This window comes from Canis lupus, chromosome 29 (genome assembly GCF_048164855.1).
Source record: "Canis lupus baileyi chromosome 29, mCanLup2.hap1, whole genome shotgun sequence".
Lineage (NCBI taxonomy): Eukaryota > Metazoa > Chordata > Mammalia > Carnivora > Canidae > Canis > Canis lupus.
The window spans coordinates 25555489-25569983 of record NC_132866.1 but is presented as its reverse complement, the minus strand read 5'-3'; the positions used below and the strand labels follow the sequence as shown (position 1 = coordinate 25569983).

The following is a 14495-nucleotide window of genomic DNA, read 5'->3' as shown; positions in this document are numbered from 1 at the left end:
TCTGTCAAAGCCGGTGAAATTGCTCCTGGGGATCACTCCACAATGGAAGGTAGACAGACATATGTAGCTGGTTTACCAGGGCCACAGAGAGAGCTCATCATAACACAACAGATATACACACTACTATGTGCCAGGGTTCAGGGCTCATACTTAGCATTGTATATGCACATTCTCATTTAAGCCTTATTATAATCCCATAACAAAAGCATACTGCTACCTTTTTTTTTTTTTTACAGTTAAAACTATAAAGAAACTGAGATTACTGTTTAAGTGAGATTAGGCAATATATAGTAAGTGGAAGAACGAAGATTTAAACACACATTTATCTAACTTCTATACTGTGACATTACCATCATCACAAAAAATATTTGAACAGTTACTATGTTCCAGGCATCGTTTTAAGTGCTTTGCATTACTGAACGCATCCTTATAATAATTTCATGAAGTGCTATCACTATCCCTACTTTATAGATGAGGAAATTGAGACATTGAAGTAATTTGCCAAAGTCACACAGAAAGTAAAGTGGCAGAGGTAGGATCAAACTCAGAAAATCTAGCTCCAGAGCCTATACTCTTTAATTTTTATAAATAATTAAATTGGATTATACTACATCATTACCTTCATAATCTCTCTCTTTGATCATAAAATAACCAGCTATCACCAAAAAGAACCTCAAAGGGAATAAATTTTATTGAGTTAGTATTCTTTAATCTATAAATACATTATGATATACACCCAAACTTACCAGGTTTAGGTACTTCTAGACCTCTTTCTTTATAGAAATCATGCATTTGCTTTTTTTCTCCTAAAAAATGATAAAACACAGACTAAATTACACTTAAAATGTAACTAGGAGAGTTAGCAGAGATGCTGGGATTCAAAACTATGTAATAAAACAAACTTACTTTCCTCTAGATTGATCACTAATTTGTACACTATGTCTTGTAATTGTCGATCCAACCTAATAAAAGGAAAGGATGGAGAATACCTCAGAATTCAGCAAAATGCATTTTGGTACAGAGTGAGAATGAATGATGCTCTTTGCAACTGTTTTGTCTTGGGAGTGGATAACTCCTTTTTCAGAGGTGAATTACTTTTAGGTAGCACTGGTTCTCACCTGAGATAACCTCAAGTAATTAATTGTATGTAATCATAGATTCTTGAATGGTTTGCTAAACTGTTCCACGTGTACTGGTCTTATTCCCTTGCAGAGACTGTATTTTGAACTTTTGTGCATCATCTGCAAAGCATTCTTCTATAAAGGTAATAAAAGTGTAATAGTATACGCTGAACAAATGAAAGCAATCCACTTTTATTTAGTATGTTTCTGCCCTTGGGAAACGGAGTATGAACTGAAAATTTGAAGGGAAAAAAAAAAAAACCACAATGACCTATGACAAACAGGTTTTTCTAAAGAGGCCAGTCGTTTCAGGCATTAGTTTTAAAAAGCAGAGTTCTAAATATCCCCAAAACGACAAGCCTAAACTAGCCTCATTAACTTGACTGATGGAATTAAAATCCTCAAAAAGAGAGGCCTGTGCTTTTTTATTTTTTTGTTCCCAGCAGCTATCACAGTGCCTGGTACACAGTAAGTGTTCTGTATGTATTTTAGAGAATATGTAGTTCCCTTTTTGAAACAGGTCAAGAATTTATTCCCAACTACACAACTAGAAGCTTCCAGAAAAAGTGTATTTAAAAATACAATTTCTGGTTATATATTTCTCTTACCTTATGTTATAAAGAGGTTGTGTCTGATGTACTACTATGTTGCATTTTGGACATCTGTTGCTATAGTAAAAATGTCTTACAATGCAGCTTTTACAAACTGTTGAAAAAGAAAATGTTTAAATTAGGATGCTTTAAACCCATTTCAAAAACTGAATGAATGTATTTATTCGAAATATGAACTATATGCTTACACGTATGAAGACATTCCGTAATGGTAGTTGCGTCTATTAAGTAACCTTTGCAAATGGAACACAAGATGTATGGTGTCAGCTCAGAGAGATTAATCAGGCGCTGCAAATGCAATGGAAATAGTTTTAAAAACGCAGGTCCCTGCCTTCTCAAATTCTTAAAGCCATAATCCCCATATTTCATTATGAACAATGTGTCTTGCTTTGCAACACGGAAACATGTTACAGTACCTCCAACCTTTCAAAATCCTGCCGAAAGTTACAATAACACAATATAAACCAGTGTTTCAAAAAAAGATTTCATTCTTTCGGACATATCGTGTATTGCCTGATGAGGGGCGTCTCCCTTCACCAATTACTTACAAAATGGGCAAACTTTCCAGATACTCATGTTTACGCTCAATGTATCGATTCTGAGCGGCTAGGTGTTGCCCAGCTTGGTAAAATATGCGCTCCCACATTAAAAAAACCAACCAACCAACCAACCAACGAAACAAAAAAACCCTTCCCAACAAGAGGCTGAGGAGACGGGGAAGGGTTTTACCACCCTCTCAGCCTCCGTCAGAAATGGACTGGTTTTCCTGTCCGACTGTGAGCTCTCGCAAGGCAGGCGCCCTACACCGCTGGCGCCCACCCGCCTGGCATGACTGAATGATTATTTACAGAGGAACCGAGCGGGACTCGGGGAGCCTCAGTGGTCGGCAGGGAATCGGGCGCGGAGCGGCGGCGCCACATGCCTGGGCAGGTTGAGAGGGAGGGGTGAGGTGGCCGCCGAGCGCCCGGGGCTGCAGGGGCGAGCTGCCGACGCGGCCCGGCGCCGAGAGGGGAGGGCTGCCCGGGCCCCTCAGGCCCCTCAGGCCCCTCAGGCCCCTCAGGCTCCTCAGGCTCCTCAGGCCCCTCAGGCCCCGCTACCAATACCTCCTCCTCGTCCTCGGAGTCCGGCCGACCCCCCTCCAGCCTCAGCGAGAAGTGGCTCATCTCTTCCTCCTCCTCCTCCTCCTCTTCCTCCAGCTCCTCATCTTCTTCCAACTCGTCGTCCTCGTCCTCGAAGCGGCCCCTCAGGCGGCCCAGGCTGCGCTCCGGCTCCAACTCCGGGGGCCGGGAGCCCGAGCAGCCTGGAGCCCCCGCCTCGGGCAAGGGCGGCGGGCCCTCCTCACCCGCGGCGGGTGCCGGGGTGAGAGCAGGCGGGGAGACGGCAGGCGGGGGCGGCATGGCTCCAGCGCCCTCGGCCTTGCCGACGCCCGCGCTGCCGGCGGCCACCGAGACCCTCTCCATGCGGGGGGCAGAGACCCGGGGAGACGAACCCCGGCGGCTGGGTAGCGCGGGAGTTCTGCCTACCTGCCTGGGCTGCCAGTGCGCAGGCGCGGGAGACCTGCAGGGCCCGCTGGGAAATGTGGTTCACCGCCCCTCACCTAGACCTGGGCGGCGTGCGCCGAGCTGCTCTGCACGGAGGGCGGGGCTTGCGGGTCGCGTTTGGAAGAATCTCACCCAAGGCTGACCGTCTCTTTATTTCCTTTTTTTTTTTTTTTTTTTAAGTAATCTCTGTACCCAAACTGGGGCTCGAACTTACAAACCTGAGATCAGAGTCTCGGGCTCTACCGGCTTAGCGAACCCGACACCCTTTACTCTCTTTTAAAAATGACAAGATTGGTACCGTTCCAAACAGCAGTATTCTGTCTGCATCAATTGATGCGCAGAACACTGAAATAGGTAATATAATGATGTCGTATTATGAACAATAATTTAAATTTGAGTAGCGATTGTGCATTTCTTTCATCCAAGATTATTTCCCTTAGGAAGTATGACGTCTATTTTGAAATACGTACGTTTATTTATTTGGAGGAATTAAATCTTGTATTGCCACAGGATGGAAATTTAATTGCCATTCGAAGACCATCCACGGGTCCTCATCACATAGAGGAAAGTCCACATAACTGGAAGTCTGCTGTAGCAGAAACAGACCTATTCACAAACGTCCACCCCCAACTCCAATTTTTTTTTAGGAAAGATATTTGGGGTTGGTGTATTTTATTCTTGCTGACGAACAGAGAGCCAGCTAATGTCAAGAAGCTTGCAAGCCACATTCAGAAAGGAGTCAAATGCTACTTTACAAAATAATGCTGAGGGAAAAATCACATTTGGAAGACAATGTGTGTTCGCTGAGTAAAATTAATGCTAATTTGGAGGATGCCTGGGTGGCTCAGCGAACTAAGCGCCTCTGCCTTCCACACAGGTGATAATCCCAGGATCCTGGGATAGGAGGCCTGAATCAGTCTCCCAGCTCAGTGGGGAGCCTGCTTCTGCCTCTCCCCCAGCTCACGCGCTCTCTCTCAAATAAAAAAATCTTTTTTTTTTTTTTTAAAGATTTATTTATTCAGAGAGAGCGAAAGAGAGGCAGAGACACAGGCAGAGAGAGAAGCAGGCTCCATGCAGGAAGCCCGACGTGGGACTCGATCCCGGGTCTCCAGGATCACACCCCAGGCTGCAGGCGGCGCTAAACCGCTGCGCCACCGGGGCTGCCCTCAAATAAAAAATCTTAAAAAAAAAAAAAAAAAAATTAATGCTAGGGATTCCTGGGTGGCTCAGTGGTTGAACATTTGCCTTTGGCTCACGGTGTGATCCCGGAGTTCTGGGATCGATTCCCACATTGGCTCCATACAGGGAGCCTGCTTCTCCCTCTGTCTGTGTCTTTGCCCCTCTCTCTGTCTCTCATAAATAAATAAAATAATCTTAAAAAATAAAAATAAAAATATTAAAGCTAACTTGGGAGTAGTATATATATACTTCTTAGGGAATGGTGAGGAAGTCAAGTCACTATGCTTGTTTGGGGAAGATTGAACCAGATTTGATGTGCCCCGTTGCTCCTGGACTAGGCTCTACCTCTCCCTCCGCAGTCCCCAAAGTCTGGTCAAACCTAAGATACTTAAATTTGCAAGATCCAAAAAGTGAAGAAAGGAAATGTCTCCTCCCACATGGAGGAATAGAGAGCCTCAAGGGAGGGGAATGGGAACTAGACCTAGGATATTCAAAGAGGACACTGAAGAGAGAGATTGAAAGAGACAGACACCTGAGATACTCTCCTTACCGGGCCCTAAAACTGTTAAGACCTTTCACATGATTACATTAGATAAAAGCACAGCTTCTAAGCTCTCAGCATTGTAAGAGCTACTTGATAAAAAAGAATTACTTGTATCATGAGCTTTAATTATTAAATTTTGAAATAGTATGATATGAAAATAATAACGTTTTATTTGATGTATAGTGTGATAGCGTCAAATATTGAGCATCCCTAAATTTTAAAAAATACAATCAAGGATTGCATTTTTTTTTTTAAGATTTTATTTATTTATTCATGAGAGACACACAGAGAGAGGCAGGGACATAGGCAGAAGAAGCAGGCTCCCTGGAGGAAGCCTGATGCGGGACTCCATCCTGGAAGTCCAGGATCATGGTCTGAGCCCAAGGCAGATGCCCAACTGCTGAGTCACCCAGGCGTCCCAAGAATTGCATATTTTCAAAGCCGGCAAGCTAAATGAATTATGAACTTGCATTATTATCACTGGGTTGTGTCTGTTTAATTGGTAAACAGAAATATCTTCAGGTTTTGTCAATCCTCTGGTGCAAAAGGTAGTTTTATGTGTCATCTTGGCTAGGCTATAGTGCACAGTGATTCAAACACTTAACCTAGGTATTGCTGTGAAGGTATTTGTAGATATAATTAACAGCTGCAATCGGTTGACTTTTTTTTTTTTAAGATTTTATTTATTTACTCATGAGAGACACACAGAGAGAGAGAGAGAGAGAGAGAGAGAGGGAGGCAGAGACACCGACAGAGGGTGAAGCAGGCTCCATGCAGGGAGCCCGATGTGGGACTCGATCCCCGGTCCCCAAGATCAGGCCCCGGCCTGAAGGTGGCGCTAAACCGCTGAGCCACCCAGGCATCCCTGCCCTACAGATTTCATACCTGCCCAAGCCCCCACAATTGTGTAAAGAAATTCCTTGTAATAAATCTCTTAATAAATAAATATGTCCTTATGGCTATGTTTCCATGGTAGATCAGCTAATCCATATGGTAAATGGCTTATGTGATATTTATAATATGCGAGGGCTTCCAGAACATATCTATTTCATAAAATGAGAATTTCTTGTATCTCCATTGTGACCCAAGTGCGTTTCCACATCAAAGTTGTATTTTGAGCGCTTATCTGAGACCTTTACATTTTGACAAGGCATCAGAATTGAATCATATCCTAGATTGAGAACTTCACTCTCCTGGATGCTAACTTGTTAAAATGGTGGAAATGTAAAACAGCAAAAGTGGATCTAACACAATCAGTAATTGTACTCCTTGTATGATGATTAGACCAAGATGCTTTAGAACTGAGTTTTTTGAGGGGAGGCATTGCTTTGACATTTCAAACAGAAAATCATATCTAGGGGTGCCTGGCTGGCTCAGTCACTGGAGCATTGTGACTCTTGTTCTTGCAGTTGTGAATTTGAGCACCATGTTGGGTGTAGAGCCTACTCAGAAAAAAAAAATCATGTCTAAAAACTGTTACAAAAGTTTCACATATTAATTCACTAGGAGATGACAGAGATTGGTTGATTGTGAAGGATAATGGGTCTCTGGGTATGAAATTTTCATTTTTATTTATTTATTTATTTATTTATTTATTTATTTTTAAAGATTTAATTTATTTATTCATGAGACACACAGGAAGAGGGAGAAGCAGGCTCCATGCAGGGAGCCCAACATAGGACTCGATCCTGGGACTCCGAGATCACGCCCTGGGCCAAAGGCAGGGGCCAAACCGCTGAGCCACCCAGGCATCCCCTACGAAATTTTTAAAGCAGATCCATGACTAATATTGTGGAACTGATTGGGGAATCAAGAAATCCATAAATGTTCCTTGAGTGATTTCCTGGTGTTCTTTGTTTGTAAGTAAATAATTCACCAAAGACTTTAATTTTTAAAAACAGATTAAAAACCAAAGGGCTGGGCTCCTGGGGGGCTCAGTCCATTAAACATCTGCCTTCAGCTCAGGTCATGATCTCAAGGTCCTGGGATGGAGACCTGAATCTCCAATACAATAACAACAACAATAACAAAAACAACCAGCCAACCAAACAAAACCCAAAAGGCTGAGACACCTGGCTGGCTCAGTCAGAAGAGCATGAGTCTTGATCTCAGGACTGTGAGTTTGAGTCCCATGTTGGGTGTAGAGATTGCTTAAATAAAATAAAATTAAAAAAAAAAAAAAAACAGAGGACTTTCTGGTATTAATATTAATTTCAAAAAGTATTATTAAAACAGTTTCAAATCATCAAATGTATATGTCATATAAATAATTATGGATACAATTCTGACCCAAATGATAGACTCCAATCAAGGTCAGGACTTAAAGGGGATCCCTGGGTGACTCAGCGGTTTAGTGCCTGCCTTTGGCCTGGGGCATGATCCTGGATTCCCAGGATCGAGTCCCACATCGGGCTCCTTGCATGGAGCTTGCTTCTCCCTTTGCCTGTGTCCTGCCTCTCTCTCTCTGTGTCTCTCATGAATAAATAAATAAAATCTTAAAAAAAATAAAGTCAGGACTTGAAGGTATTATTTATACCTATTTCTTGTGCTAATTTGCTAATATAATGAGGGTTCCTGAAACTCATAGCTTTGTCTTGATTTCAAGGATCATATGGCTAATAATCTAAAATTCTGTACTGGTGTTCAAGTCCTACAAATCATATGTTCTCTCTCTCTCTCTCTCTTTTTTATTTTTTTATTTTTTATTTTTGTTTATTTTTTTTTAATTTATTTACGATAGTCACAGAGAGAGAGAGAGAGAGAGAGAGAGAGAGAGAGAGGCAGAGACATAGGCAGAGGGAGAAGCAGGCTCCATGCACCGGGAGCCCGACATGGGATTCAATCCCGGATCTCCAGGACGCACCCTGAGCCAAAGGCAGGCGCTAAACTGCTGCGCCACCCAGGGATCCCTCTCTTTTTTTTTTTTTTAAAGATTTATTTCTTTATTCATGAGAGACAGACTGAGAGAGAGAGAGAGAAGCAGGTTCCTCACAGGGAGCCGATGTGGGACTCAATCCTGGATTCTGGGATCACGACCCAAGCCAAAGGCACGTGCCCAACCGCTGAGCCACCCAGGTGTCCCCATATCATATGTTCTGGTGTTATACAACAAAGTGTATTTGTGAAAGAAAATCAAACTTTAGATTCCTCTCAAACAAGTCAGATTTCAAAGGTTTTTTTTTTTTTTTTTTTTAGATTTCAAAGGTTTTAAGCATCATGGTAGCTTTCCCAATTAAAACATGTTTTCCTTGGGACAATTGGATGGCTCAGCAGTTTAGCTCCTGCCTTTGACCCAGGGAGTGATCTTGGAGTCCCAGGATCAAGTCCCCCCCATCAGGCTCCCTGCGTGAAGCCTGCTTTTCCCTCTGCCTGTGTCTCTGCCTCTCTCTCTCTGTGTCTCTCATAAATAAATAAAAATAAAATTAAAAAATAAATAAGTAAATAAGATGTGTTTTCCTAAAAAAAATTTAAAAAAATAAAAAATAAAAAGTGTTTTCCTTTGTCTTTCCAAGTACCCGATCCCAAACAGCCTCCTTAGAATTCCATTATAGAGATTTGTAAGAGCAGTACTAAATTTGATTAAAGGTAGTGGATGCATGCACTCATTTTTGTTATTTTTGCTACAAAAAATTGACCAAGGATAGCCAAAACCATCTTGAAAGAGAAGAATGAAGTTAGAGGCACACACATTCCAATTTTGAAACCTATTACAAAGCTACAGTAATCAAAACACTGTGGTACTGGCTTAATGACAAACCTACAGATCAAACAGAATTCAGAGTACAGAAATAAACCTTCACATTTATAGTCCATTGGTTATTCACAAAGTTTCTTTTTTTTTTTTTTTAAAGATTTATTTATTTATGATAGACATAGAGACAGAGAGAGGCAGAGACACAGGAGGAGGGAGAAGCAGGCCCATGCAGGGAGCCTGTTGTGGGACTCGATCCCGGGACTCCAGGATCGCGCCCTGGGCCAAAGGCAGATGCTAAACCGCTGAGCCACCCAGGGATCCCCCCGGTTATTCACAAAGTTTCCAAAACATCCAAAGGGGCGAGAATTTCAACAAATGGTGCTGGGATAACTGGATATCCATATGCAAAAGAATGAAGTTGGACCTCTACTTCTTATCATCTACAAAAATTAGTTTTAATGGATCCTAGACTTTTTTTTTTTTTAAGATTTTATTTATTCATGAGAGACACAGGGAGAGAGTCAGAGAAACAGACAGAAGAAGCAGGCTCCTCTCAGGAAGCCTGATGCAGGACTCGAGCCCCAGACCAAGATCATGCCCTAACTTGAAGGCAGACACTCAACCACTGAGCCACCCAAGCGTCCCGGATCATAGACTTAAATGTAATAGCTAAATAAAGTGAGAGTACATTAGCAAATATGAAAATGGTATATTATGGCTATGGAAATGATTACATTATTTCTTCTTTTCAAAATTATGTTCAAAGACTCAGAAGATAAAAAAAAAAATTACAAAACTTGTATAATAGAAATAATTCCTGAATAATTATAACAAAGCCTTCATGTAAAAAGACACTGGACCCAAGAAAGAGAGACTAAATAAGATTAAGCATAGTTTTTGTGGGGGATCCCTGGGTGGCTTAGGAGTTTTAGCGCCTGCCTTTGGCCCAGGGAGTGATCCTGGCATCCTGGGATTGAGTCCCACATCAGGCTCCCTGCATGGAGCCTGCTTCTCCCTCTGCCTGTGTCTCTGCCTCTCTCTCTCTCCCTCTCTGTGTCTCTCATGAATAAATAAATAAAATATATATTTTTTAAAAAAGCATAGTTTTTCTGATATGCTTTCATGAATCTACAGATATGTCTGGTGCACATTATCATCATGTGTAAGGTATGTTAGTTCTTTCCTGTCCTTAAAAAATAATTAATAATAAGAGTTTTTGTGTGTATAAACTATTGTAAAAATGTATCATACTCAACTTGTTCATGAAGAATAGCATATTCGGATAGGGAGAGAGAGGGAGGGCAGAGAAGAGAGAGACCAAGAGAGGGAGAGAGAGGCCGATGTAATCACCCAGTCTGCCAGGCAATAGTATTAGACTGGGCATAGGCACCTGCTGAGTATTGTGAACAAGAGAAAACCAAATAGTGGATCTGAGAACACTAAACAGGAAATTAAGCCTAGAACAGAGAATGGCAAATTTTTTTCTGGAAAGTTCCTCACAGGAAATATGTTTGGCTTTGTAGGACATTTAGCCTCTGTTTCAGCCACTCAGTTCTGCTGCTGTAGCACAGAAACAGCCATAGATAATATATAAACAAATAACTCTGACTTTGTGCCAATAAAAGTTGATTTATAAAGAAAGGCAGCAGGCCAAGTTTGGCCCACTGACTATAGTTTGCTGACCCCAGTTGTAGAACAATTAGTATTCTAGTGTTAGGGGTCAACTACCACAGCAGTAGATAGTCAAACCTCTGGAGAAAGAAGGTATAATGGGAATTAACCGTAAGAAGATGGAAATAGAGGGGAAACAGCTGCCTAGGCAAAGTATGTAGCAGATGTATGCGTGTTGAGGTTGGAGAGACAGGCTTCAGGTTAGGCAGGAGACTTGAATCAAGGGAAAGAATTTATATTATGATAACTGAAGTGGCAAGGCACTGAGCAGTTATAGGCATGTAAAATTTTAAAGATTTAAAAAAAATTTTTTAATGTAATCTCCACTCCCAAAGTGGGGCTTGAACTCAGGACAAGATCATGAGTTGCATGTTCTATAGACTGAGCCAGCCAGGTGCCCCAGGCATGTAAAACTTTAAATAAATTTAAATTTCAGGGACGCCTGGGTGGCTCAGTGGTTGGGCGCCTGCCTTTGGTTCAGGGTGTGATCCCGGAGTCCTGGGATCAAGTCCCACATCAGGCTCCCTGTATGGGGCCTGCTTCTCCCTCTGCCTATGTCTCTGCCTCTCTCTATGTCTTTCATGAATGAATGAATGAATGAATGAATGAATGAATGAATAAATAAATAAATAAATAAATAAATAAATAAATAAATAGTAAGGACCTTGAGGGACGGTTGGGTGTCTGCCTTTGGCTGGCTCGAGACATGATCCTGGAGTCCCAGGATCGGTCCTGCATCGGGCTCCCTGCATGGAGCCCGCTTCTCCCTCTGCCTGTGTCTCTGCCTCTCTCTCTGTGTGTTTCTCATGAATAAATAAATAAAATCTTAAAAAAAATAAGGATCTTGAGATGAGAAGAGAATCCTGGATTATTGAGGTGGGCCCTAAATCCAATGGCAAGTGTTCTCAGAAGAAACAGGCAGAGGGAAAAAAAAAAAAAAAAGAAACAGGCAGAGGGGACAGCTCTGGTGGCTCAGTGGTTTAGCGCCGCCTTCAGCCCAGTGTGTGATCCTGGAGACCGCGGACCGGACCCAGTCCCACATTGGGCTCCCTGCATGAAGCCCGCTTCTCCCTCTGCCTGTGTCTCTGCCTCTCTCTCTCTCCTCCCTGTGTATTCTCATGAATAAATAAACAAAATCTTAAAAGAAAAGAAAAGAAAAAAGAAAAGAAACAGGCAGACGGTAGGGCACCTGAGTGGTACAGTCAGTTCAGCGTCTGACTCTTGGGTTTCAGCTCAGGTCAAGATCTCAGGGTCCTGGGATTGAGCCCAGCGCAGCATTGGGCTCTGTGCTCAGTATGGAGTCTGCTGGAGATTGTCTCTCCCTCTCCTTCTACCCTTCCCACTCATGCTGTCTCTTTCTTTCTAAAACAAAATTTTTAGGAGAGAAATAAAAAGAGACACACAAAGAAGATGGTAGGAAGATAGAAATTGGAGTGATGTCGTCACAAGCCAAGGAACACCAAAGGATGCCAGCAATCATCAGAAGGTAGAAGATGCAGGAATCCCAGTTATTCCCTAGAGCCTTAGGAGGGAACGCTGCCCTTCTGACAACTTGACTTCAGATTTCTGTTTAAAGCCACCAATTTTGTGATAATTTGTTAAATCAGCTTCAGAAACTAATACAAGGGGGAAGAAAAGAAGTTACGAGACCCTTTAGGAGCCTGCTGCAATAATCCAGATGATTAATGTGAATAGTTTGGTCTAGGATGATGGCAATGAAGAGGGAGACAAATTGTTAGAATAGAGGGCTGTTTCAAACTAGGACTTGGAGCAGACTGAATATAAGTTAATGAGCCCTGGGTTTCTGGCTTAAGAAATCAGGATGAAGGTATTGCTAATTACTAATACAGAGAAGGAGCCAGTGTGGAGTCCAGTTTTGCATATATTATGTTTAAGATGCTGGAGAATCGTCAAGAGGAAATGTAGAGGGACACCTGGGTGGCTCAGTCAGTTGAGTGTCTGACTCTTTTTTTTAAAAAAACTATTTATTTATTTATTTATTTATTTATTCATTCATTCATTCATTCATTCATTCATTCATTCATGGCACAGAGAGAGAGGCAGAGAGAGAGGCAGAGAGAGGCAGGCTCCTTGCCGGAAGCCCAGTGTGGGACTCGATCCTGGGACTCCTGGACCAGGCCCTGAGCTGAAGGCAGATGCTCAACCGCTGAGCCACCCAGGCGCCCCAAGTGTCTGACTCTTGATTTTGACTCAGGTTATGATCTCAGGGCTGTGAGATCAAGCCCCATATCAGGCTCTGTGCTCAGGAGGGAGTCTGCTTGGGTTCTCTCTCTCCCTCTGCCCTTCCCTCTCCCTGTGTGTCCCCCCCCCAAATAAACAAATGAATCTTAAAGAAAAAGATACCTGGTATCACACTGTCATAGTCTATAGTGGAGATCCTTGCACATGCTTACCAGATTATTTCCATAATTCTAGCATTGGAATTGGTGGGTCTCAAGGTATAAACATTTACATTTTGGTCACATTTGAAACAACTTATTATTTTATTTTAAGCAATGGTAAACAATGAAACATAAGGATGCCATGAAAATAGGCCCTCTTATTGCTAAGGACAGTTTAATTAGTACAACTTTAAACAAAGCAACTTGTTAACACATATCAAGGCTTTTTTTTTTTTTAAGATTTTATTTATTCATGAGAGACAGAAAGAGAGAGAGAGAGAGAGAGAGAGAGAGAGGGGCAGAGACACAGGCAGAGGGAGAAGCAGGCTCCATGCAGGGAGCCCAACATGGGACTTGATCCCAGGACTCCAGGATCACGCCCTGGGCCAAAGGCAGGTGCTAAACCGCTGAGCCACCCAGGGATCCCCCATATATCAAGACTTTGAAAAGTGTTTACACCTTTTTATCTTTTAGCAATCCTGCTCTGGGAGTCTCTACCTAAGAAATAAATGAAAAAGTAGTTTATCATTGTTTATGGTATGATTGGGGCATAATTTAAATATTTTTCAGTGAGGAAATGATTAAATAAGTCATGAAAAATTATGACTGTCTCTGTTAGAATTCTGTGCAATCATTAAAATGATGGTTATGAAGGCTATAATAACATGATAGAAATACATATGGTTACAATTGTGAAAAAAATAGTGACACAATGATATCCATGTTATGTTAGAGTATTGGGATTAATATAGTTTTTCTTTGTTCTCCTTTCTATGATGTGGCTTATTTTTGTAGGAAAAATGATGATATTTGTTAAAGGCTGGAATACAGATATTATCAAAGGAAGAAAAAGTGGGTAGAAACAAGCTTTCAGGGAGATAGACTTTTAAAAAAAGATTTATTTATTCATGGGGGCGGCGGGGAGGGGAGAGAAGCAGGCTCCCTGCAAGGAGCCTGAAGTGGGATTCGATCCTTGGATCCTGGGATCACACCCTGAGCGGAAGGCAGACGCTCAACCACTGAGCCACCAGTGGCTTTATGTTTACTTTACTTTACATTAAAGTAAAATGAAATAACATGGAAGAAGAAAAAGAAACATTCAGAGAGAAAGAGTAGCTCTTCTGTAAAGGAAAAAGATACAGATTGACACTAGACTTCTTAAAACATCCCAGGAAGAGAATAGAAGAATGGGAGTAGGGATTAAAAAGACAGGGGAAAAGAGCAACAAAAATTAAAAGTGGGCCTTGCAGTTACTCAATATACTTATCTCTATTGTGGCATAACAGGAAAACCAATCTATTTGAAGTAACCTTGTCTGAAGTCCCAATCCACACTTTTTTGCACTTAAGAGACAAAGGTAGTTGAAAGGTAGACCCTACAAAAGGAAAGTTACTTTTGTGAGTCCCAGTATCTGGGCTTCAGCTGTAGAAGCAGATCCAGTTCCCAGGATCAGATTCTTGAGACTAACAAATACATCAGAATGTTAATTTACTATTTATAAGAGGGTAAGACAACTTTCCAGGGAAAAATAAACATGCCTGAATGTGTTATTCATGGCATCTTTCATCTAAGAACTCAATTATTTGCCAATTAATTATCAGGTTATTTAATGAATACTGAATCAGAAAAATTAGTTGAATGATCCTAAGGAAAAGGCAAATTCTCCCCATATCATAAGTGTGCACATGAGATTCAGGTTTTCTCTATATTGATCAGTATTGGGTAAATGCTA

The 14495-nt window shown here is 41.7% G+C and overlaps 1 protein-coding gene and 1 long non-coding RNA gene across 5 annotated transcripts in view; both read right to left on the bottom strand.

Annotated features, from left to right (window-relative positions):
* PCGF6 (polycomb group ring finger 6) overlaps window positions 1-3271 on the bottom strand; it is a 35510-nt gene extending 32239 nt beyond the window's left edge. Inside the window, exons 1-5 of one of the 3 annotated variants that reach the window (XM_072805470.1) lie at window positions 2836-3271; window positions 1921-2020; window positions 1730-1826; window positions 907-962; window positions 747-806 (exon numbers count right to left, since the gene is read on the bottom strand). In XM_072805470.1, the coding sequence (XP_072661571.1) occupies window positions 747-806; window positions 907-962; window positions 1730-1826; window positions 1921-2020; window positions 2836-3192 (670 nt within the window). In that variant the 5' untranslated portion in view covers window positions 3193-3271. The remainder of the gene's footprint in view (window positions 1-746; window positions 807-906; window positions 963-1729; window positions 1827-1920; window positions 2021-2835) is intronic. The other 2 variants (XM_072805471.1, XM_072805469.1) reach the window with 2 other exon arrangements.
* A 1993-nt stretch (window positions 3272-5264) lies between these two features.
* The window catches only part of LOC140620937 (uncharacterized), an 11740-nt gene continuing 2509 nt past the window's right edge, over window positions 5265-14495 (bottom strand). Inside the window, exon 3 of one of the 2 annotated variants that reach the window (XR_012020686.1) lies at window positions 5265-5445. This is a non-coding gene — a long non-coding RNA (uncharacterized lncRNA). Of the gene's footprint in view, window positions 5446-12690; window positions 14139-14495 lie in introns of those variants that run through there. The other variant, XR_012020687.1, reaches the window with a different exon arrangement.